Source organism: Sceloporus undulatus, chromosome 2, assembly GCF_019175285.1.
Source record: "Sceloporus undulatus isolate JIND9_A2432 ecotype Alabama chromosome 2, SceUnd_v1.1, whole genome shotgun sequence".
Lineage (NCBI taxonomy): Eukaryota > Metazoa > Chordata > Lepidosauria > Squamata > Phrynosomatidae > Sceloporus > Sceloporus undulatus.
Genome location: NC_056523.1, coordinates 213,256,012 through 213,278,625, shown reverse-complemented (window position 1 = coordinate 213,278,625; position 22,614 = coordinate 213,256,012). Strand labels below are relative to the sequence as shown.

General features: G+C 37.8%; 1 protein-coding gene across 3 annotated transcripts in view; it reads left to right on the top strand.

Annotated features, from left to right (window-relative positions):
• The window catches only part of HOOK3 (hook microtubule tethering protein 3), a 51,631-nt gene that overhangs the window by 6,176 nt on the left and 22,841 nt on the right, over positions 1 to 22,614 (top strand). For 2 of the 3 annotated variants that reach the window (XM_042449771.1, XM_042449770.1), the window contains exons 2-10: positions 360 to 432; positions 4,387 to 4,437; positions 5,303 to 5,435; positions 9,156 to 9,223; positions 13,777 to 13,839; positions 15,726 to 15,809; positions 18,005 to 18,168; positions 19,702 to 19,842; positions 20,809 to 21,010. In XM_042449771.1, the coding sequence (XP_042305705.1) occupies positions 360 to 432; positions 4,387 to 4,437; positions 5,303 to 5,435; positions 9,156 to 9,223; positions 13,777 to 13,839; positions 15,726 to 15,809; positions 18,005 to 18,168; positions 19,702 to 19,842; positions 20,809 to 21,010 (979 nt within the window). Of the gene's footprint in view, positions 1 to 359; positions 433 to 4,386; positions 4,438 to 5,302; positions 5,436 to 9,155; positions 9,224 to 13,760; positions 13,840 to 15,725; positions 15,810 to 18,004; positions 18,169 to 19,701; positions 19,843 to 20,808; positions 21,011 to 22,614 lie in introns of those variants that run through there. The other variant, XM_042449772.1, reaches the window with a different exon arrangement.

The window sequence follows — 22,614 nt, the reverse complement described above, 5'->3', positions numbered from 1 at the left end:
CACGGTATTTCTCTGCTCCAGTGCATTGCAGGGGAACCTCAAAATTATATATATCCATATGTTTAAGGTTATTATTGCTGATCTTGTAACTGAGTAATGCATGATTGCTGAGGAATCCCCAGCATTCTTTGGGAAACAGTTTGAAAACCATTGCTGTAGGCAATAGAGAAATTATAGGATGTTAAGAATCTAATGCTTTTGGATGAAATTTAAATGTTTAATACACAATACATAGTATGTATTCCCGGAAATAGGAAAAAGTGCAGAATAGTTTTAAGCAGTAGTTGTTCAGTTTAAGTTAGAATCTGTAAGTGTGTCTCGCAAAATATTCTTCAACATATTGCTCTTTTTCCCTCCAGAGATCCAACATACTTTGATGAAAACTGGTTAAACAGAATCAAAACAGAAGTAGGAGACAATTGGAGGCTGAAGGTATTTTAATTGCCTAATTATATTGTTTGTCATTTAAGTCACTAAGCATTTCAATTTATATGTGTATGTGGGGTTTTAGCCTGCTCCTTTTGAAGGGCCAGGGAGGGCTAAAAATTTAAATAATAATAATAATAATAATAATAATAATAATTTGAATTAAAGATCAAGATGAATTAAACACATAGTAATTAATTCCTTCTTAACTTTTCTATGTTCTGAAGATCTTTTCTCCAATACCATTTCATATTTCATCTATTCTCTGCCTAGGATTGATTTTCTGTGGCATTTCAGTGTAATTCACTTATATTGCATTTCTATTAATTTGAGGGTTTAATGGAGGGGTGTGCACCTTCAGAATGTTTCTGTGGTCCTCAGTCCTCTTGACACCCCAGTTCCTGTGAGGTCTTAGATGGAAAACTGAGCCCAAAAACTGCTATAGAGGCTTACTATGGGTTTATTGAAGCCAGTGCCAAAGTTTTCTCATTTCTTCAACTAGACTGAAATCTGTTTGGTGTCTTAAAAGCCCTTTCTCATCTGCCAAACAGGCCCAAATAGAATAATATTCCTTCTTTGCCTAAAGAGGCAGATATTTTAGACATCTTGATATGTGGTGCTGGACTTGGTTGTACTTCCCAATTTCTTCCACAAACAGTTTTATACTGTATTCTACTGATGTGAAGCCCTGAGGGAAAAACACCTGGAAAATGCAGAGTAGATATTTCTCTTGTGTTTGGAATGGTGAAAGAGAAAAATGTCTTTCCTTCAGGCCTTCATTTCAAAGTATAATCAAAGGCTCGTTTCTCAACCATGGTTCTTGAGGCTAAAGCCATACAGAACCAAATATTATCTATCAAAATGGCATGTCTTTTCCAGTAGTGCTTGGTTTTTGCCATCAGTAGGATCCAGATGAGGTTTTGAAAACGTTATAGTCAATGCTGACAATGTTGTCTGTAGAAGAATCACATTCCTAAGATGTTTCTACTTCGTTGGTTAATAGGGATAGCCTATGGTGGTTAACTGTTACTCAGTTATACAACTGTAATCTTTATTCTTCCTTTTTTTTTAAGATCAGGTATTTCTAGTTTAATTTTTTCTGTTGGCATACTAGTGGCTTAATATCCTGTCCTGTGGATTTAATTAGAAGAATTTCATTCATTGTGTCATTTGCATTATGAGTTAGAAACAAAGTAGAGTTTGGTTATCATAGTTATATACAAGTTATTTCCATAGTTACATGCAAGCTATTTCTACACTCTGCATCAACAACCGGAAGCCTAAATGCCAAATTTCTTTTCCCCAATCCAAACACCCTGTTGGGACCCAATTGCCAACTAAGAAGAAGCAGCTCTGCTGTGTGGGGATGGTCCTTTCTTGCCACCTTCCATTTCCCCCATTAAGTGGCTATTTCTTTTTTCTTTTTTTGCTGACTATCTTGGTGTACCATAGGCACAAAGACTGAATTAATCTTCTTTATGTTTACAGTGGATTTTTGCAGAAGGGTAAGATCAAAATTCCTTTCCACTGGAGTATTTTTCACCCATTGGAGTCTAACCTGGTGATCTGGAGCTTCCCCTTCGAATCCCAGATTTCTCTTGGCCACTTAAATCAAGCAGTGGGAAGGACTGCTGCACTTATAAATGTCATCTTTCCACATTTATTGATTTTAAAAGTCTCAAAGGTGCTTGCTGAAATCTTTGCTCAATTGTTGTATTATTGTCACATATGACACAATACATTATTAATTGCTTTTTTGAATGATCTAGCCTTGTGGTGATTGATCCACAGAATTCTTGATGGTTCTTGTCCACATGCCCTAAATGTCTGTTCTTGTAAGACATAGTGTAAAAGCAGCTTGAAGGAGAAATGCTACTGATAATGGAAATATGTTTTTAGTGTCTGGCCATCCTTTAACAAAATAAAAGTGCATAGCTCAGGTAGATGCTTCTGTTCTTTGTATGTTCCAAAAGTGACTTGTAAACATTCACTTGTATATTTGAGGGTATTTAAGTAGGCAATTTAAGGTTATTTAAATAGGTAAAGAATTATATTTGTTTCCCATTAAACACAGATATTTGTAACACAATTAAAGTATTATAGGTTCCTTGTAGCATCACAGAAGTAGTGTTGCAAGGGGGACTCCAAGGTAATTTCTTCTGTTTTATGTACACACAGCAGGATCTGCCAGTGGGATTAATGCCCAGGCCGTGTGTTACATTGCTTACTAATGTGATAGCTTGTTCCCCCCCCCCCCTTTTTAGAGAACAGAGGCAATTAATAGCATCCCCTTGCCCTGAAAAGTATAGTATGTGGGACAGCATTGCTCCCATTTGGTATCATGGATGACCTGGACTTCAACTGTGGTCTTGTGCTGTCTAAGAACATACTGTATACTATGTTGATACCACTTTCAGTTTAGTAAAATTTTGAATTTGGAAATTTAACATTTCAGTGTTCAGTTTAAAATGGATTACCAAAAATTGGCTTCCTGTATGTGCACAATACTTAATTTTTCAGATTTTAGCTACTGCATCTTGTTTCTTTGAGGCAAAATTGTAATCTAGACAGTGAGTGGTATAGAATTCATAGTAAATCATCTTCCTATTGAGCTGTGCTCCTTAAATTCTGCTTGATAGTTCTGTGAGTGTGATAATGAATCTTCACTTTTTATGTTTATAGCTGAATGCATATGCTCAACAATGTTTGCACTTATTTTCATAGCATATGAAACATTTTATTACATCACTGCCAAATGATATTGCTTTTCCATTTCCCCACCTAGGCATTCAAAAAGGCTAGAGAGAGTAGGGGGGGGGGTCCAATGCTTCTTTTAGGTTATCTCAGGACGGACTAAGCTCTTGCCTTTTATCACTCTACTCAGATTCCTTTTTTGATAAGCAGTACAATCGGCTCTTCTTTTCCATGGATTACCATCTGTGGATTGGAGTATCCGTGGATGGCCCTGCCAATTCTCCTCAGGGACAGTGCATGCATGCAACTGCACCAGCATGGTTGAATGCATGTTGCTTGCCATTGAGGAGAATGAGATCTGAGGTCTCGCAGAGTTTGCCATCCGTGGAGGAGTCTGGAACGGAACTCCCATAGATACGAAGGACCTACTGTATAGTATTTACATTGACACATGAATAAGTTGACCCAGGTCAATTTTTGGACTAAAATTTCTAGACTCATGAGTATATAGAGTATTCAAGGAAGAAAGCAAGTTTAAATAATGGTTATTATTGACTAATGAAAAAATTAAGAGGGTGAAGGGGAATGGCATTTTTACTCTTAAGTTACAAAACCACTAAATTGAATGATTTATTTAGGAAAGTCTGAAGAATGTTAATAAAATGAATAGAAAGGACATTAATCTAGATTTAATATTAAGCCTGTGGCAATGTAATGATGTGGTTTCAGACACATCTGGTGTTAATGTGCACAAGAACTTGTTGCTCTTCTCACTCCCAAGCTGAAGTAGCTCCTTCTGCTGTGTCAGAAACTGCTTCTGAAGCTGTGCCAATTTGAATAAGTGGATACTGCCAAGAAAGGACTCAGAAACTGTGCTTTTGTACACATAGCGCACAGTGTGAGACAAAATACATTTTGAATTCTGACTTGCAGAACGAAATCATCATTACATATGAGAAGCACATGAAAGTGTAGATCCAACTCACAAACCCATTGGTGTAAGTAGTCCCCATGTCTGTTGGTTTTTTTTTTTTTTTTTTGAGGGTGTTCCCATGAATATAAGAAGAGAAATCTGCAAATCAGAAAATGATTTAATTACAGAATCATAATTTTGTGATCTTATTGATTGGCTGCTTTAGACGGCAGGGGCTCCTGCTTCTAGCTATAAATAAGATGTCTTGCAGACTTCATTGTGTGATTGGGCTCCTGTGTGATCTTTTACCCCAGTTTCTGTATATTTATTTGTTTCCCCTTCCCTTCTAAAAGGTGAGCAACCTGAAGAAAATATTAAAAGGAATTTTGGATTACAACCATGAGGTAAGGTGCAGTAAGTTGATGTTGTCTGTTACATTCTACTTCATTGTAATTTCCATTGTTCTATTGCACAGTATGAACAAGGCCCAGATTTTTAGGCCAGCAAACTGATTTATAAAGATTTTAGATACTCTTTTTAAAGTCTTACTCTTAATTTATAATATTGTAGAAAGGGAATCTCTCCCCAAATGTGCTTTCTCCATTGTTTATAAAGTCCTGGTGAGCTTTGTTGGCAGGCTTTTTTGTTTTGTTTTGTTTTTGAACAGCTTCATTCATCACATAATTTCCTCATCAGATCAATTTTGTTTATAGTCTTAACACTTCTGGGAAATCTCTTAATAATTAACGTGTGGCTTTAGTTAGCTTTGGTGATGACTGTGGCCAGGATCCAGTAGTGTAATCCCACTGGATCTTGCTAGCTTCTCCAGAATCTTCCATCCAGGAATGACATGATTAGTAACTGTGTCTACTACCTACTTCAGTGAGAGAGGGAGGGATCAGAGGTCAACCCCCAGCTGAAAGATTAAATGGATTGCAGAATAAAATGTGCAAGCAAGTGATGGTTTATCTGTTCCTGCCTTCTGTTCCACCATAGATAAACACCACCCTTTACCATTCACTTGGAGTTTGGTGGCTTAATCCTGTTGCTGTCTATGTGTCCACTCAAGCAACTCCACCCCCAAAATTCTGACCACTGGCCATTCTAGCTGCAGATAATGGGAGCTAAAGTCTAGAGGGCTACCCATTCCTCACCCTTGGTCTACTTTGGATCTTAAACTTAGAAACTTGCCAGATATTGGCAATGTGTACTCATTAAACTGTATCCAGTATCTGCATTTTGGTTTCACTGTTATCTTGGTTTTTGCAGATTTTGGGGCAGCAAATAAATGATTTTATCCTTCCTGATGTCAACTTAATTGGAGAGCACTCAGATGCTGCTGAGCTTGGAAGAATGCTTCAGCTTATTTTGGGCTGTGCTGTAAACTGCGAACAAAAACAAGGTAAACTCAGCTTTAATTTAAAGGATTCATTCAGGCTGGACAAATAGAATATTGAGATCATCTTGACATGAGTAGATGCAACATTGCTTTTCAAGTGTCTTTGAGAGTGTTGCCTGGAAATCAGCAAGGCTCTTTGTATCAACTATTTTAGTGGGATACAACCTTTGCTATCTTAAAAGGTGTCTTTATTTTTAGGATGTTTATTTTACAGACACTGAAAAATAAATGTAAAATAGGGCAAAACAACAACAATAATATATGGGAGTTCATCCTCCCTCTGCCCTTTTAAGTAACACCAGGAAGACTGGAGGTCCATATTTGTTATCTGGCTGTCATAAGAGATTAGATGTGGATGACTAAACTGAGAGTCAAAGTAACAAGATGGTAGACCTCTTAGTAGAAAGGCTGACATGTGTTTGGGAGTATAGTTGCTCTGAAGTTGAATGCTCACTGAAGGATTAAGCAGCTTGTAAGTGCTTTGCATCCAGCTCTGCACACAGATGATTGAGGTGACTGTCAGGAGTACTTTTGCCAACTTTATTTAATTCATGAGCTGTGTCCCTTCCTTTACAAGTGACCATAGTAGATCATGCCATAATCACATCATGTTTAGATTACAGTAACATGCATTCAAAAAGAGATAGTATAAAACATAGCAGCCACATTTGTGTCTATATGTATCTTGCAGAGTATATTGTGCTAGTCTTGGTATCCTTTTCGGTTTCTAATTCCAGTTCACAGTAGTACTTTTTTGAGTAAAACTCAAAATGTTTTAAAGGCAGAGTAGCTGAGAGTTGGCTTTCTCTCATATGAACCTGCCCAAAGTATTCATTATTTTCTACGGAGGTGAGTTTAGTGGAGATCATATTCAGAGCTTTTTTATGTGACAGCAGAAAGTTGTGGAACTTTCTTCCATGGAGGGCTAGGGTGACTCCCTCATTATTGGTTTTGATCAGGAAGAACTACATTGCCCTTTAATTCTCCTCTATTTGGCTACCTTTGGTGTAAAATACCCTAGAGAATAGTTTTACCACTACACCACACCAGCATGGTGTGATGGCTTGAGCATTGGACTGCAACTCTAGAGAGCAGAGTTTGAATCCCTACTTGGGCATGGAAACCTACTAGGTGGCTTTGGACAAGTCACACACTTCAGAAAACCCTGTGATAGGGTCAACTTATGATCACCATAAGCGAAAAATGACTTGATAGACACAGAACAATGTATAATATCTAATTTGGCCCAGAGATTTTGGGTTTTTTTAAAAATGTTAAACATTTGTTTGAGTTGTTTCTCTATTCTTTCTTTTAATTCTGAAGAATCTAATACAGCTCATACATCTGAATTAATACAAATTACATTAGATACTGAAAAGTCCAATCTCAAAATTAATAAACACTTAGGGAACCACACTTACCCAACTGACTGACAATCCTCCTCAAAATATCATCTCAAGCCTTTCAACAGACCAACTAGTAGAAATGAATCTAGCACCTATAAAACACCCTATAAATAAACTATCTTATGCAACAAAAGCTACAAACTTAAAAGGAAAAAAGGAACATCAGTATATCCTTAGTCAGTACCAAATTGTTTTGTCAAATTTCCCTAAACCTTTTGGTATACTATCACAGGCTAGACGCAAACACCATTTACTAACAGTCTTGGAAAAAATATGCCCAAATCAAATTACTGTCAATAATATCCTACAGGTTACCTATTTGTATTTCAATAATTGTTGTGCATGTGCCCTGATCACATTTAGCGAAATTAAATTTGTCACCCTAATATGCAAATGTAAAACTTTACTTTTAAGGGAAGGTATTTTTGTTTCCAGATACGTTACGAACACAGCTCCTCCTCAGCCATTGATAGTACATATACCGACTGTATCTACTATTCTTCCAAACAAAACCTGGAATATAAAAGACCAAACTAAGACTGAATCTGGAAAACGTGATTCAAATAAATCTAACAACGAGAAAGATAGTATACCTTTTAATGCTATTGAATCATCTCACCTTTCAAGTCTTGCAATTACCAAAGAGGAAGAGGAGCTAACTGAATCATTTTCAGGTCTATCCCAGACTACACAAACAGAAATAATAACTAGACTGGAAAAACTAAAACAATATCTTCTAAATGTGTGCTCAATAAAAGAGCCCCACTTTGAAATCTGTGAGAAGAAAGATAATAGAAAGACAATTACAGCAGAGATAAACCCATTAACTTGGACTGAAATGAGATGTTTGGACAACTTTGAGAATGGCTTATTACATACTAATAGGATCTTTAAAAAAGTTGCTTCCTTCTCCAACTTCACCTCTGGCCCCCATTTCTTTTTAGATGATTGTGGCTGATACTATAGCTTTCATGTCATTCATTCCCTCATGTGTTGTATTATGGGTGGGTGGCTCATTGTCTGGCTTGTGCTTATGATTCTGTAGAATAGTCATGATAGTGTTAATGTGGTATCAAACTGCTTTAATTCTGCAGTGTGGATACACCCTAAGAGACCTTAACTTTGTAGCTCATTTTGGCTAAAAAATTGCTGTAGGCAGTGTTACTATTGTATTTAATGGGACTTGAGCATACAGTACACAGTTTTCAATATCCATGGGGAGTCCTGGAACCAAACCCCAAGAGATACCAAAGTCCCACTGAACAGACTTTTCTTCCTGTACCGACTTTTCTTTTGTTGTTGTTGGTTAGACTGATTTTGTAACGTCTGTTTTGGAACTAGTCCTCAAAATCATGACAGCACTCCTGTTGTAGGTAAGGGAATGTGAAAATTACTGTAGCTGGCACTAATTTGGTAGAGAATCTTGTGAGTTCTGGAGCTGCTTTTACTTTCAAATGTTTTTTTTTTAAGTATTCAAAACCTATTTTTCTCTGTTAAAAGAATAAGTGCTTAACCACATGATAGTCACATTCTTTCCAGATTTGGGATGTGCAAAGATCTTTTCCATCTCAGCAATACTCGACTGTTCAGGGCTGTTTTCCAACACTGTATATTATTTATTCACTTGCTTTCACATTTACTCACTTGCTTCAGGAAGCTTCTGCCTAGTTAGCGTCTATTCCTTTCTCCTCTTTTTCCATAAACTTCAGTGTAAAGAGAGGTGATCTTTACTAAGAAAGTATGAATTTCAGTCAAAGTGGCTCCAATTCTCTCAAAATTAAACCGTGTTTATCTAATGTAGCAAGGTTCTCATTCTTGTATTTGATATATGCATTTATCAAGCTGAGAGCCAGCATGGTGTAGTGGTTTGAGTGTTGTACTACAACTCTGTAGACTTGGGTTCTATTCCCTGCTCAGTGAGTGACCTTGGGCAAGTCACATGCTCTCAGCTTCAAGGGAAGCAATAGCAAACCTCTGAACAAATCTTCCCAAGAAAACCCCATGATAGGTTTGTCTTAGGGTCGCCATAAGTCAGAAATGACTTGAAGGCACACAACAACAACAAGAACAACAAGAACAATTTATCAAGCTACTAGTGCTGAATCAGGGATAGTACCACATTGTGTCATGGGGAAGTCACTTCGGTTGGTATGTCGAAGTATATGTTTTTTTACATAGCTTTGGACTTATTTACAATTGGAAAGCAAAGTACTCCATTAATATATAAAAGTGGATGTTTTCATGTTTTGAGAAGTTAGGACTGTTTATCTTTTGGAAGCAACTGTGAATGATTGCTTGCTAAAAATGTCTGTTACAGAGTATATCCAGACCATCATGATGATGGAAGAGTCTGTTCAACATGTTGTCATGACAGCAATTCAGGAGGTAAGGAGTTGGGGAAGGGCATATTGAAGAAATATAGCATTCATTGCAATTGCTTCTTTCATTTTACCAGAAAGAAACAATTCGCATAAAAGATTTGGAATGTGATACAAGACAATTTTGTTGCTCTCTGGCTAGGCAGAATAGCAGTTTTAAAGCACAGGACAGAGATTTAATCAAAGAATCCACTTTTCTTTAAATCTAGAAGATTAAAACTTCTGGATATGATACTAGGTTCCCTTCTTGTCATTCCTTCCCTGTGGTTCCCACAGTACTTCAGAATTATTGACTAATTAGCAGTAGAGGGCTTAATTATAGACCTTAATTCCATTAAAGACTGCAGCTGAAGTGAGTCTTCCCAACCTTATACACGCTTACTGGAAGTAAACCCCATTGAACGCAGTGGGGTCAAAAATAATGATTATACTGTTTCATTGAAATAAGCAGGAAAATGAGAGGACCAGTACAAATTGAGTTAAGTACAGTACTTTTAATTCCCATGAAATTAAGTAGGAGGTTAAACATATGCTCAGTCTCTTTTGGTGACATTAATAGGACTGAAAAGTGCTCACATTTGGCTGTCTCAGATCCCAGTTTTTATGGTGTTTAGCAGCCTAATACATTGATCCTGTTGAGGCAGGATGGCGGTGGAGGGGAGAGATAGGAAGGTGGTGTAAAACAGTGTCCTGTTAAGATGACTGTTAGGCACATCTGAGAAAGATACAATCGTTTCTTTTAAGACATAATTTTAGACCCTTCTTTTGCAGGTATGTTAAATAAAAGTTTATTTGAATCCTGATTATTCAAATTGGTCTTTTCAGTTGAAGTTTAGGAGACACTGGAAAAGGAACCTCATTTGTCATTTCTCTACACCATTTTGGTAGTTCCTTATAGCTGAAACAGATTTCACGACTGTTTGGTTAGTGCTGCACAGGTTTTACTGGGAAGCCAGGTAATTTAATGTATATTTTGCAAGCCTTAAATCAAATGATTCCATAGAAAACACCCAGGTTCTCCCTTTTCTTCTTATTTACTTTCATTTATATCTTGCTTTTTTTCTCAACTGGAACTCAAAGTGGCTCTTATTAAATTAACCATCAGAGCCCCACTTTGTATCCCTAGAGGACAATGTGAACCTTAGTACATTGTTACGTAGCACACAGAGATGACGGCAAAGACTCCAGGTGTGCTCTTACACTAGAGCCTTCAGAGCATCTGAAACATTCCTTTCTGGCAGTTAGCTAGAAATTGAAAAGTAGAGATGTGATGTAGCATTTAATACATAGCAGGAATGGGCAACAGTTGGGGGTTAGAGGGTTGCATTGCTTCTGCTGGGACCTTCAAGGATGCAACCGCCCCACACCCCATCTTGCCTTGTTTTTGGCCCAGCGAGAGCCATTTTAGACTTAGGAGAGGTATTTTTTTCCAACTGAAAGGTGGCCATTTGAGTCATTTCTTGTTGAAAAAAGTGGTTTTGCCTGGGCCTAAAGTGGTCTGAGGAGGGCAAAAACATAGCACGATATCCCCTGTGTTTGTGGCATTTTTTTTTCTGCAAGGACTTAGGGGCCACAAAAACAGGCCTGGGGGCCACCTGCAGACTGTAGTCCACACTTTCCCCACCTGTGCTATATGGCAATACAGTATCTACCACTGTCCTTTCCCATCTTTCTTTAATGCCTGTGTATTTACAAGTAAGTTCTAATCAGGAAAGACCTTTTATGATGCCAGTAGAAATCTTCCTGTTTGCAAGCTGTTCCTCTGTTTATTGCTTCTTCTCACTCCAGATCAAGGAATTAATTACACAGCTTCTGATTTGTGTCTTTGTCTACCTGATTTGACCTAACAATTTTTTTTCTTGTAGAGGAGAGTTTAATTTCTAATTCGTTTCTTTTGTTCCTCCCTGTTATTTTGCCATTAAAAATGTAAGAAACTATGAGAAAAAGCAATAACTAAAGTTTTTTTAAAAAGTTAAAAATCATGAAAAATAAGGTTACGTGAAATGCTTGAGACCAGAAATGTTCCGTATTTTGGATTTTAAAATTTAGTTTGGAATATCTATTTGCATATACATAATGAGGCTGGAGAGAGACTGAGGATCTGTGAAATGGCGGGAATACAAGCATAGTACATGGCACAAATCCTCGCTTTCTGCCATTTCACAGATGTTCTCATCTCTCTCCAGCCTCACAAATACAGTATAGGTACATAGTTCAAAAAGTTTTGGATTTTGGAGTTTTTTAAATGTTGGAATTTTAGATAAGGGATACTCAGCCTGTAATAAAAGCTTCCTCTGAAAGAGAAACTGGCATTGAGGTAACCTACAGCAGTTATTCATGATCCTGTTTTCACTCCAGAACACAGGAATCAAGCCAATAAATTATACTTGCAGAAAGGGAAGCAGACAACTTAACAGCATAACACCCTGAAAAGTTATGATAGCTCTTTGCCCGTCTATGCTATAAAGGTTGGTTCTGCATTTGAATTTTGTCAGTGGGAAAAATCATCACAAATGAGGCCCTGGGGACATGGTAGTATTACCTAGCAAAATAATAGTATTAGAGCCCTGGTGAAAGGTGAGTAAGGAATACAATAATAATAGAATTGGAATTGGAAAGTATCTCAAAGGTCTTTGAATCCAGTGTCCTGCTAATGCTGGACTCTATTCACATCTTATGGCATATTTATACAGAAAACAATAAAATATAACAATGATATAATGTGCATTCTCTGTAAAAGCTGAGTGGTCAAAGGATGGCAATCACAGAAAAAAGGATATAGCATGGAAACATTTTAGGTGCTGTGAAACTACTGTAATCTTGATATTGCAGAGAGCATTCTTGAATAATGACTCAGTAAGCAGCTTCTCTCTCTCCTTGGATTTTGTCCAGCAGGAGGGTGAGACATGCAAGTGTGAGACCTCGCTTCATAGCACTTGAGGTTCTTCTACATTTTGGCTGGGAAAGAAAGATTCTGAAACACATTTGATGATGGGAAAAGTGTGTTATGGAACAGTGAAAGTGCTTTTCAATATTTTGCTTTTAAAGTACTGTTCTTCTATTTTGTGTTCAAGGTTGTCATCCTCAGTGGTACAATTCAAAAACATTAAAACTGTGGGAAGCAGGAAGTTTAGAAAATGCCCTACTTTTTGAGAGACATGAAACAGGCAGCATGAGTTGCAGCTCCTGACAAAGTGCAGTAAACCTAACAAAGGTGCTGGGAGATTTATTCAATCATAAACATATCAGGAGACGAGAAAAGCTCATTGTTTGGGATGAAAGAATTGATATTCATGAAACTGGCCAGGCATAACATATTTTTTAAATTGCTTCCATTATGTAGTTTAAAAAAAAGACTAGTGAATGATGTGACTGTTTTGAGTCTTGTGCAAGGAGAAAGGTGGGAAATAAATTAAAGCAGGCAAGAAAGAACAGCTACCGATGGTCCGTGGAGGAGTGTCTCATACAAAATTTCTTGTATTACTGACTAGAATAAATATAGGCTAGAAATCTTGGTGTTATTTAGACATCAATTACTGGAAAATAAGATAATAGGTAATCTCAATAATAGCACTACAAATTAGGAAAGTGTTCTTCATGTCATTGGCACACTGCATTCTGAATAGTTTTTAGATACACATTTGTTCAATAACCTTGGACAAGAAAGTTTGAAAGGGTCCAGTGTTAAAGACCTGATTAAACTAAGTCTTGTCTGCTTTAGCAGCAGTTCATATACTCTTAGGCAAATATACACACGATAAGAGGGTAAAGTATACATGATATCTTAGAATCAGCCACTGTTTGAGTTCTGTTTCTCCTTTACTTGTGCAGAATCAAGTGTAAAGGCGTTTTGCACAATATATGGGCAGAATTTCACACTTCACATCTTCCCGGCCTGTGTCTTTCACGTTATCTTTTACGTTATCTTTCACTATTGGAGTCATTGCTTTTTTAAAATGTATTATTTGTACACTCATTCTCCAATATATGTTATAAGTTACCAACTTGTCTTTGCTAACAACCTGGCAGCCTCGTTGTCCAAAAGTTTAAAAATGTGTCTTCTTATGATCTTGTCCCCTAAGGTTCTATTCACTTTTGATCAGCACACTACATAAATTCAGGAATGCATATAAGTACATACAGATTCTGATTTACTTACAGAAATTTAGCATTGATTATTTTTAATACACACACACTTTTGAACATTCAGTGTACAGAGAAGGATGTGTATATGGGAAAATATACAAAGTTGGTTATGGAATAGTAAGGGACTAAAAAGTGTCATGAATGCAAGAAGAATGTTGAGAGTTTCTAGCATTAAAAATAGAGGTGTCACCCCCCCTCCACCTTCCACAGCTCCTCAGAAATGTATGCAAAAGATTGCCTGTACGTGTGGAGTCAACTAGCAAATGTAAGTTACTTTCTTGATTGATTAGTTATGCCTTTTTTTTGGTATACATGAATTTGCCCTAAGCTTCCTTGTATTTTAGATTGCCCTGTTTCATAAACGAATACAAATAAACCTTTTGCTTTCTCTAATCCAGTGTAATCTAATTGCAGTTGATGAGTAAAGAATCTCCAGTCTCTGCTGGAAATGATGCTTACGTTGATCTTGATCGTCAGGTATCTAACACCAGATGTTTCTTCTTCCTTTCATTAGTGGAGCTCAGTGGGCAGTTATCCTAAACAATTGTAAAATTGAACTAGAGCTTTTTTTTTTCTTTGCATTTTCACATTCATATCTTTAGAGTATTGGGAAACTTCAGTGTAAGCAGCAAACAAAGTTAAGTGCATCATTCTTACTGGCTTGTAAACTTGCATGCAAACTATAAAGGATTCAAAGGTTCTGCCAATTAGAAAGTAGCATCAACAAATTACTTCACCATTTCCAGCAACCTTATCTGTGTTATACAGCTTTTTGGTACTTTAAGCCTGATTTCCAAAGTTGTGGCCAAAGTGCAGCATGTTCTGCTTTCCAATGCTAAATAGAAAGAGCCAGTAAAAAAAAAGGGGCAAGGGTGGAAATGCAGACATAGTAAAACTGAGAGGGATATTACATTTTAAAAGCAGTATTTCTTCATACTGATCCAGTCAATTTTTTGAGTTCACCTGTTGCACTTTCCCCTTCTCTCCCAGCTGAACAAGCAAGTTGGCTCTGTCAAAAGCTATTAACGCCCTGTAAACTAGCAAGCTTCAACAAGTGTGTCTCATAAAATGTGTGTAAATGTACACTTGCTTGTTATAAAGAAATGTAGCTTGTGTTGCTTAATAAACATGTTTACATAGAATTGAGTATGGTAGTCTAGTGGTAAATTTGTATCTAGGCTATGTCTTTTGGTTAATATTTCAGTCCATAATTTTGGAATAGACCTTCCTCACAAATAAAAATATTATTTTATACCTGAAAAGAAATGGCATTTGCACCTAAATATTGTATGCCTTTTTTCCCTGAGTGAGAGAAATAAATCAAAGCAGTTACAACATTGGGGAAATGGAACTACCCTGAATTTTTAAATTATTAGTGTAATTTGTTTAATGTGACAGAAGTATTTTCTGAGCCATCACACTTATCCAGCTTTAGGATGCAATGTATCAGTCATTACCCATTCTCAGGTCATTTTTGCTGATGGCTCCTACAGTAAATGATGCTCCTCTATGTACATACAAATTTTGACAATCCACACTCATTTGGGGAGAAGCTGGTAGTTTGGTGGTAGACAACGTGCCAGTTTCAGTTTTCTGTTTCTTCATGTAAAAAGGAATCAGGTATCAGGTAATAGAGAAGATCACTTTGCTGAAACACTAAGGAGCTGCCACTGTTAGAGGAACCTTATTGAGCCAGATAGATGGGTAATACAACTTGGATTAAAGCAGTTGTCTCTGCCCCTAAAAATAATTAGCATAGTATTATCCCTAGTTGGAATAGAGCTGTGGAGTTTGGCAGGTTTTACCTTTGTTGTGTGTTCCTTGTGTTTCATTTCCCAGTCTTTTGTGTTGTTTGGCGGGGGGGGGGGGGGGGCAGTTGAAATGTTGAAACAGTTCATTCCTTGCATTCATAAAGAAAAGTGGCTTTGAAAAACTTTAAAAAGTGTGCAAAATATTATTTCTGGTATTTACAATTTCTAGTGCTCATTTTGTTATATGTAAGCTATTTCTCTTTTATATATTACATTTGTAGTTGTGCCATGGCAGTAGTTGCTCTTACAGCAGCTGTGTGCTATAATCCAAATAAGTCATTCAGTTATGAGTAAGGAATGGCATGCACCTGATGGGTTCACATATTTCTCTTCAATAGTTGTCCGCACCTAATATTCAAATTTATCTGCAAATTCTCTAAGTCCAAATAAGGCAAATGTTTTACCTCTTTGGGACTGAGAGAATGTGCAGATAAATTATCAGTGTGCAGTTCCTTTCTTCATAGAAGAATGATTTCTTTGGATCACAGCCCAAGAAAAATTGGTTATTGTGTGATTTTAGTAACTGAAATTGCATTATGTTTTGAAACACAGTTGAAGAAAACAACAGAAGAATTAAATGAAGCCTTAGCAACCAAAGAAGAAATTGCTCAGAGATGTCATGAACTGGATATGCAGGTAAGAAGAGGGTTATACAGTAAACTTGAAATATGATTTGCAACTTGGTATGATGAATCTGAATGTAGAGCATAAGGTTTGTGTAGAAATTGATTTCTCATGTAATATTCACAGTTGTAAGATTAGCATTAATATGAGCAGTAGTGCTCATTAAACAGTAGTGTAGTCTTCAGCTGAGGGCCCTCTCCCACCTGTACCACACATAGTACAATTTTCATTCAAATCTCAGTTCTGTGTCTGCCACAGTGGCCAGCAACCAAGGAAATAGAGCAGGTGGGCAGGTGAGTTAATTCTGGATCTCAGGGGCATCGCATGGCCTTCATCTTCGCCTACATGATTCTGGTCTCAAGTTCTCAAATCAAGTTACTATGTCTCTGCTCTATAATTTTGGCCTCTTCTTGAACCTGAGGAAGTCACAATTCCATCCAGTCTAACTGATCCAATGCATTGGTGCCATTCTTGACTTTTGGTCAGGCAAAGCCTGTCTGCCTCTTGACAGAGTGTGCCAGATTGTGGAGGCTGATCTTTGCATGCATTGTGCTCAGGCTATGTGAGCGAAGGACATGCAGACATGTCTCTATTCTGATGGTCATGGCTGAGTGTTATGTTCTCCATCCTGAAACTCATGATAATAGTGACAATGGATGCATCTATACACAGGTGGAGACCGCACATGGGGACTCTAGCTGGAATCATATCACCTTTCTTGAGCTACTTTCTGCGGTCAAAGCTTTCAAAGCCTTCGAATCCCTCATTGCCAGATGTCATGTTCAGGTCACAGCAGACAACAGGACAAATTTTGTTTTGTTTTTTAATATGAGCAAGCAAAGAGGCACTCTCTTTTGGATTCTTCTCTATCTCACCTCTGAGTTCTGGGATATGTGCATTATGAGGGACATAACTGCTATTGCAGTTTACCTTCCAGAGAAGGAAAACATTCTTGTTGACATTCTCAGCAGATGACAAATGCAATCACATGAGTGGAAGAAGCTTCAACCATGGGAGCCATCCAAACGTGTTTGCCAGTCCGCACTGTTTGCCAGTGTGGACAATTATCAGTGTTCTCGCTACTGTGCCAAGAGGCCTTCCCAGTCAGATATGCTAGGAGATTCATTTCTTTTCATCTAGAATGGTCCTCTCCTCTACCCATTTCCTCCATTGGCTCACACTAGATGTCAGATGTGCTCTTGCCTTTTATTTGACTGGACAAAACATTTCAGAAAACCCCCTAGACTTTTTGTTTGCTATGGAACTCATAGGCAAATTTGGAAGCTTCCTTGCAGCACATTTCCAAATGGGTGGCTGCTACCATCTCGACTTTCAGAAAGCCAGAGCCTTCCTCTATCTGTTCTCATTCCACAAGGGCTTTCTCCATTTCATCTCTGTTCATGGGTTGTGTGCCCATACAGACCATTTGTTAAGCAGCTGCTTGGGCTCAGCCACAAACTTTTGCAGAGTACTCAAGACTTAATGTTCAGGCTAGCGATTCTCCTTCCTTTGGCTTGTCTGTGTTTCGGTCATAGCAAGCATAATCTCACCCTCCATCTAGGTGTGTATAATTTGCTAATCTCCCATGCGTGTGAGTCACAGAGATGATGATGAAGAAAAGTAGGTTGCTTACCTGTAACTATGGTTCTTCAAGTGGTCATTTGTAAACTCATGAAACCCACCTACATCTGCTGTATTGGTATGCTTGATTTCCTTGGTTGCTGGACACTCTGATGGTCATGGAACTGAGGAAGTTTGATGGGAAGTGTACTAAGCATGTGTAGTTGTTGTTGTTGTTGTTGTTTTTTGGTGGAGACGGGCTCAGCCAAAGGTATCTAGCTCTAGAGATTTCTGAAGTCCATTGAGCAGCTCCTTTCTGGGGAGTGGAAAACTAAGGCTTTAAATTCCTATAGGTATGAATGAATAAATAAATAAAACATCTCTTCCATTTCACAACAGTCATAAAAATCCAGTTCAGATCAGGTTCTATTTCTTCTCTGATAAATTCTGCTAGAAACTGTATGCATATACACATGCACAAGGTGAAGTACTATTTGGCCAGTGAAGGAAGCTCATACTGGCAGAGATGCATTTTAATATAACTTGTAGTTTATTTAGGAGTTGATACTTTCTTTTCTTCAGTTTTATTTATGGTGCCAATGTACTTTCTCAGACATACATTGTCAATTGTTGTTGCATTTTGGTAGGTTGCTGCACTGCAAGAGGAGAAGAGTAGTTTGCTAGCAGAGAACCAAGTCCTGATGGAACGCATGAATCAGTCTGATTCCATAGAAGATCCAAACAGCCCAGCTGGACGTAGACATCTGCAGCTACAGTCACAGTTAGAACAACTCCAAGAGGAAACTTTTAGGTAAGAGTTCTGTAATAGATTAAAATACAAATCTTTTAGGTATCCTTGTTTCTTAGATATACTCAATTCATTTCTATTGATCATTAAAGTTAATTAGATTTGTCTACCATAAAAGTAGGAGCTAAACGTGATGGGCAATTGCTAGGAATTGAATGGGCTGCATTGGCTCTCTGTGAGAATTCAAAGAACTGTAGCATACTGTCATGCTATGCTATGTCCCAAACCCTCTGTTTTTTAATGATCCCAAATGGCTCTCTTCTAGGCTCCTAGGCCTAAAAGAGTCTGGGGAGGCAAAATACAATGTGAAATTACCCCACAACACTGTTACCCAAAATCCTAGGTTCCCAGGAGGGCACCCACAAACTGAATTCAATGGGGAAATTAATTTAGTGCAGTAGGGAACAACGAGAGGGCCAGAGTAACTAGCCAGGACTTTGAGCCTAGTCTCCCCAACCTGTAACATGGAAAGAATAAGGATTTCAGTCTTTCATTGCTGTTCATATCAGAGTTCATGAAATCTTTCCCAGTTGCAAATGATTTTAGCAATAAAAATAATTGAACTCTCTCATGAAACATGACACAAACATGAAATTGATAATAATACCTTTTAACTGTTATTAATCTTGAAAACAGTGCATTTACAGGTTCTTTGTCATTTCTGATACCTTGGATTTCTTCTCACGTGTTGTAGACTTGTTATGAAGCTCTGGGGTAGTCACCTGGAAGCTCATTAGTTGATATGGATCACCGAGTAGTTGTATCACTCCCCTCGTCTTTCCTCACTATAAAGAACATGTGACAGAAATGTTACACTTCAATGTTATAACACACCCTGAAATTTGTATGTAATGACTGAATGCATATTTCCATGACTGTCAAACTATGGTTCCTGTAGTCTTTGCTAGAGACAACTGTGTAACAAAGCATTTTAAGTTTTGACCACAGTAGCTCAAAGTTTGTTTCTTGTCTGTTTTTAATCACAGCTATTAACAAAATAGTATCGTCGAGCATAGTGCTACTTAACAGATGTGTTACTTCTGTGTGTTCTGTTTTCAGTACCTTAATGTATGTAGAATCATAGAGTTGGAAGAGACCGCACGGGCCATCCAGTCCAACCCCCTGCCATGCAGGAAATCCAAATGAAAGCATCCCCAGCAGATGGCAATCTAGCCTCTGCTTAAAGACCTCCAAGGAAGGAGACTCCACTCCTTCCTTGGAGTGGAGTAAAAACTTAGGCCTGTTACAGACTGCCAAAATAAAGCTGCTTCGGGTCTCTTTGGAGGTATGCTATTTAAATGATGCATGGGTCCTAAGAGTCTGGAGGTTGTGCCAAAGCCACACTCCATTCCTAAGCACTTGAGTGCAGCTTTGGTGCAGCTTCCGGATTCTTAAAATGCATGCATCATTTAAATAGCCTACCTCCAAAGAGACCCGAAGCAGCTTTATTTTGGCAGTCTGTAACAGGCCTTAGATTTGTGATTTATGGTTAAAAGTAGCTATATTTTTAAAATCTGTTTTCGTGTTTTATTACAGATTAGAAGCAGCAAAGGATGATTATCGAATTCGTTGTGAAGAACTAGAAAAGGAGATTGTAGAATTGCGGCAACAAAATGAAGAATTAACAAATCTGGCTGAAGAAGCTCAGACTCTAAAAGATGAGATGGATGTACTAAGGTAAACTTCTTGATTATTTAGAATGTATACCTTTTATTTCTCATAAAGATTTCATCTATGTCTTGCAATTTCTATAGTTCTATCCCTTTTCGGTTGCAGCATCACACTATCACAAAGCATCTGTCACATTATTGAGAAACGTTTTTATAAGAATAATTTTTCTACTAGCTACATTATTTGCTAGAAATCTCTTATACCTTATTTAAACACTGTGTAAAACATCCATAACCAGTGAAGCTATCTGTTTACATGCTATTAGGGCACTTTCCCCCTTGTCTTAAGTCTCAGTTTACTGTTTCAATCTCTCCTGTTTCTCTGGGACAAAATGATATGTGGTTGTATCTTTCATAAGTCAGAAATGGCTGTTCATTTGTATCATGCACCTTTTCTACAAAAGGAAGTCCCAGGTACTTTATGTTTCTTGAAGGAAACATTTGTTTTTATTTGTTTTTTGGGGGGGGGGGGGGGTGGGGGAAGCTTAGTGGTAAGAGTTCCTCATATGGTGCTTTGTGACTTGACTTATGGTCCTATATGCATTTAATTTCCAGCTTGCATCGTTACATCTAAATGTCTTCCATCAACACATGTTTGTTCAGTAACAGTGTTGGATGTAGTTTGATTAAAGCATTGTGCAAGTAGTAAATTTGTAGAACAAGCTGGGTATATTTGTAACAGGAAATTTAAGATTGCTTATAAAAGTGGGTAGCTGTCTACTTAGGGGTGAATTGTAACATCTGCATCTCTCTCTCTCTCTCTCTCTCTCTCTGTGGATATACAAGTATGATTGTTAAGGGAGTAAAATAAAATACTGACAGCAAAATATAAACAACATGAATTACAAATGAGAACAGAACAACTATTTGAAAATGGATGAGTCTGTATAAGTCTATGTATGTGGACAAAATAAAAGTGCATTTTGCAAAGGATATTTGACTGCTGAATTTCTACAACAACCTCTTCCTCTAGACATTCCTCTGACAAAGTGTCCAAGTTAGAAGGCCAGGTGGATTCATACAAAAAGAAACTGGAAGATCTTGGGGATCTACGGAGGCAAGTGAAACTCCTAGAAGAGAAGAACACAATGTACATGCAAAACACTGTAAGCTTAGAAGAAGAGTTGAGGAAAGCCAATGCAGCCCGCAGTCAGCTGGAGACATACAAAAGACAGGTGAGCACAGAAATCAAATAACTGAATTTACCAACATTCAGAGAGCACACATGATGGTTGTCACTTTACAGTTTCCTCTGTTCCCTGTCCAGGCAAATGGCCAGAAAATTCCTTTTATGCCAATTTAACTAACTACACATATGCATAAAGACACTTTCCCAAATATACTCTTTGTGATGTAATGTTTTGAGAGCTGGACATTTACGCTATTAAGATTTTAATTCCTAGATCTGTAAAGTGTACTTGAGTTTGTAGGTTGTAGGTTGAATTACATGAAGGTACAGTAAGTTGGATACCAATTTCCTTTCCATGAATATGCTTTTCTTTATATCTCCCTGCATTATTACCAGTGAGTCAACAGACTGAGTAGTAATTAGATTTTATCTGTTTAGTAATTTCAGTTAGTTAGATTGATTAACTTCACTTAGTAAATAAGTGAAAATGAAAGACAGAAATGAAAGTGATTACATAACCACATTGTCAAGATTTTACTGATGATTTGTTATAATCATCATCATTACAGCTTGAGTATCTCTTATCCAGAATTCCAAAATCTAAAATACTCCAAAATCCCAAATTGTTCACGTGGATGGCTGAGATAGTGACACCTTTGCTTTCTGGCAGTTCATTGTACACAAACTTGGTTTCATGCACAAAATTATTTAAAATATTATGTATAAAATTACCTTCAGGCAATGGGTATGAGATGTATATGAAGAATAAATGGATTTTGTGTTTAGACTTGGGTCCTATCTCCAAGACATGTATATGAAAATATTCTAAAAATCTGAAAAAAAATCCAAATCCAAAACACTTTTGCTCCCAGGCATTTCGGATAAGAGGGACTCAACCTGTATATCATAATTTATACAGCAAAATAAATGTCAGTTTTAATTTAATTTAACACATGCTTTGTTTAAGCATAACAGTGATAATTATTTATGGCAACAAGAGTGAACCCAAGTCAGCTTTTGGCTCATACAGGCCCCCTCTACTTTTCTTGATGTGAACTCCTTTCGACTAACAATAATTTAATTGATATTTGAATCCAGATAAACCCTGGTTAGTTGAAATTATACAATTTTGGAACAGTTAGTTGTGAAACTAACATGTTTCAACTAATCATAGTTGAAAAAAAGTCGGTTTAGATTTTCATCATACTAAACTGTAGTAAGTTGAAATCATAAATAAAAACTGTTTTATATCATTGGCGGGTTATAGACCGCCCATTTGGGGCGGGCTGCACCCGCCCCTTTCCCCGGTGTATCAGGGCCTCAGCTGTTAGAACGGCAGCCGCTGAGGCCCCGATCCGCCGCTTTTCAGGCTGCGGGGAAGCAGCAAAACGCCTCTTCCCCACAGCCTGAAAAGGGGTGTCCCTGGGGCTTCAAGTCGTCTGAAAGCTGCTCCTAGCGAAGCAAAGCACCACCGCAAACCAGGAAGGAGCTCCGAAACAGAGCTCCTTCCTGGTCCACGGAAAGGGCGCCCTAGGCGCCCTGACGCGGACCAACGACGTCACGGCCGCACTGCCCCGTGTAGAGGCGGCGCGATCATGATGTCATCATGGCGGCCCCCTTGTGGAAGGGGAGCCGCCATTTTGTATGGAC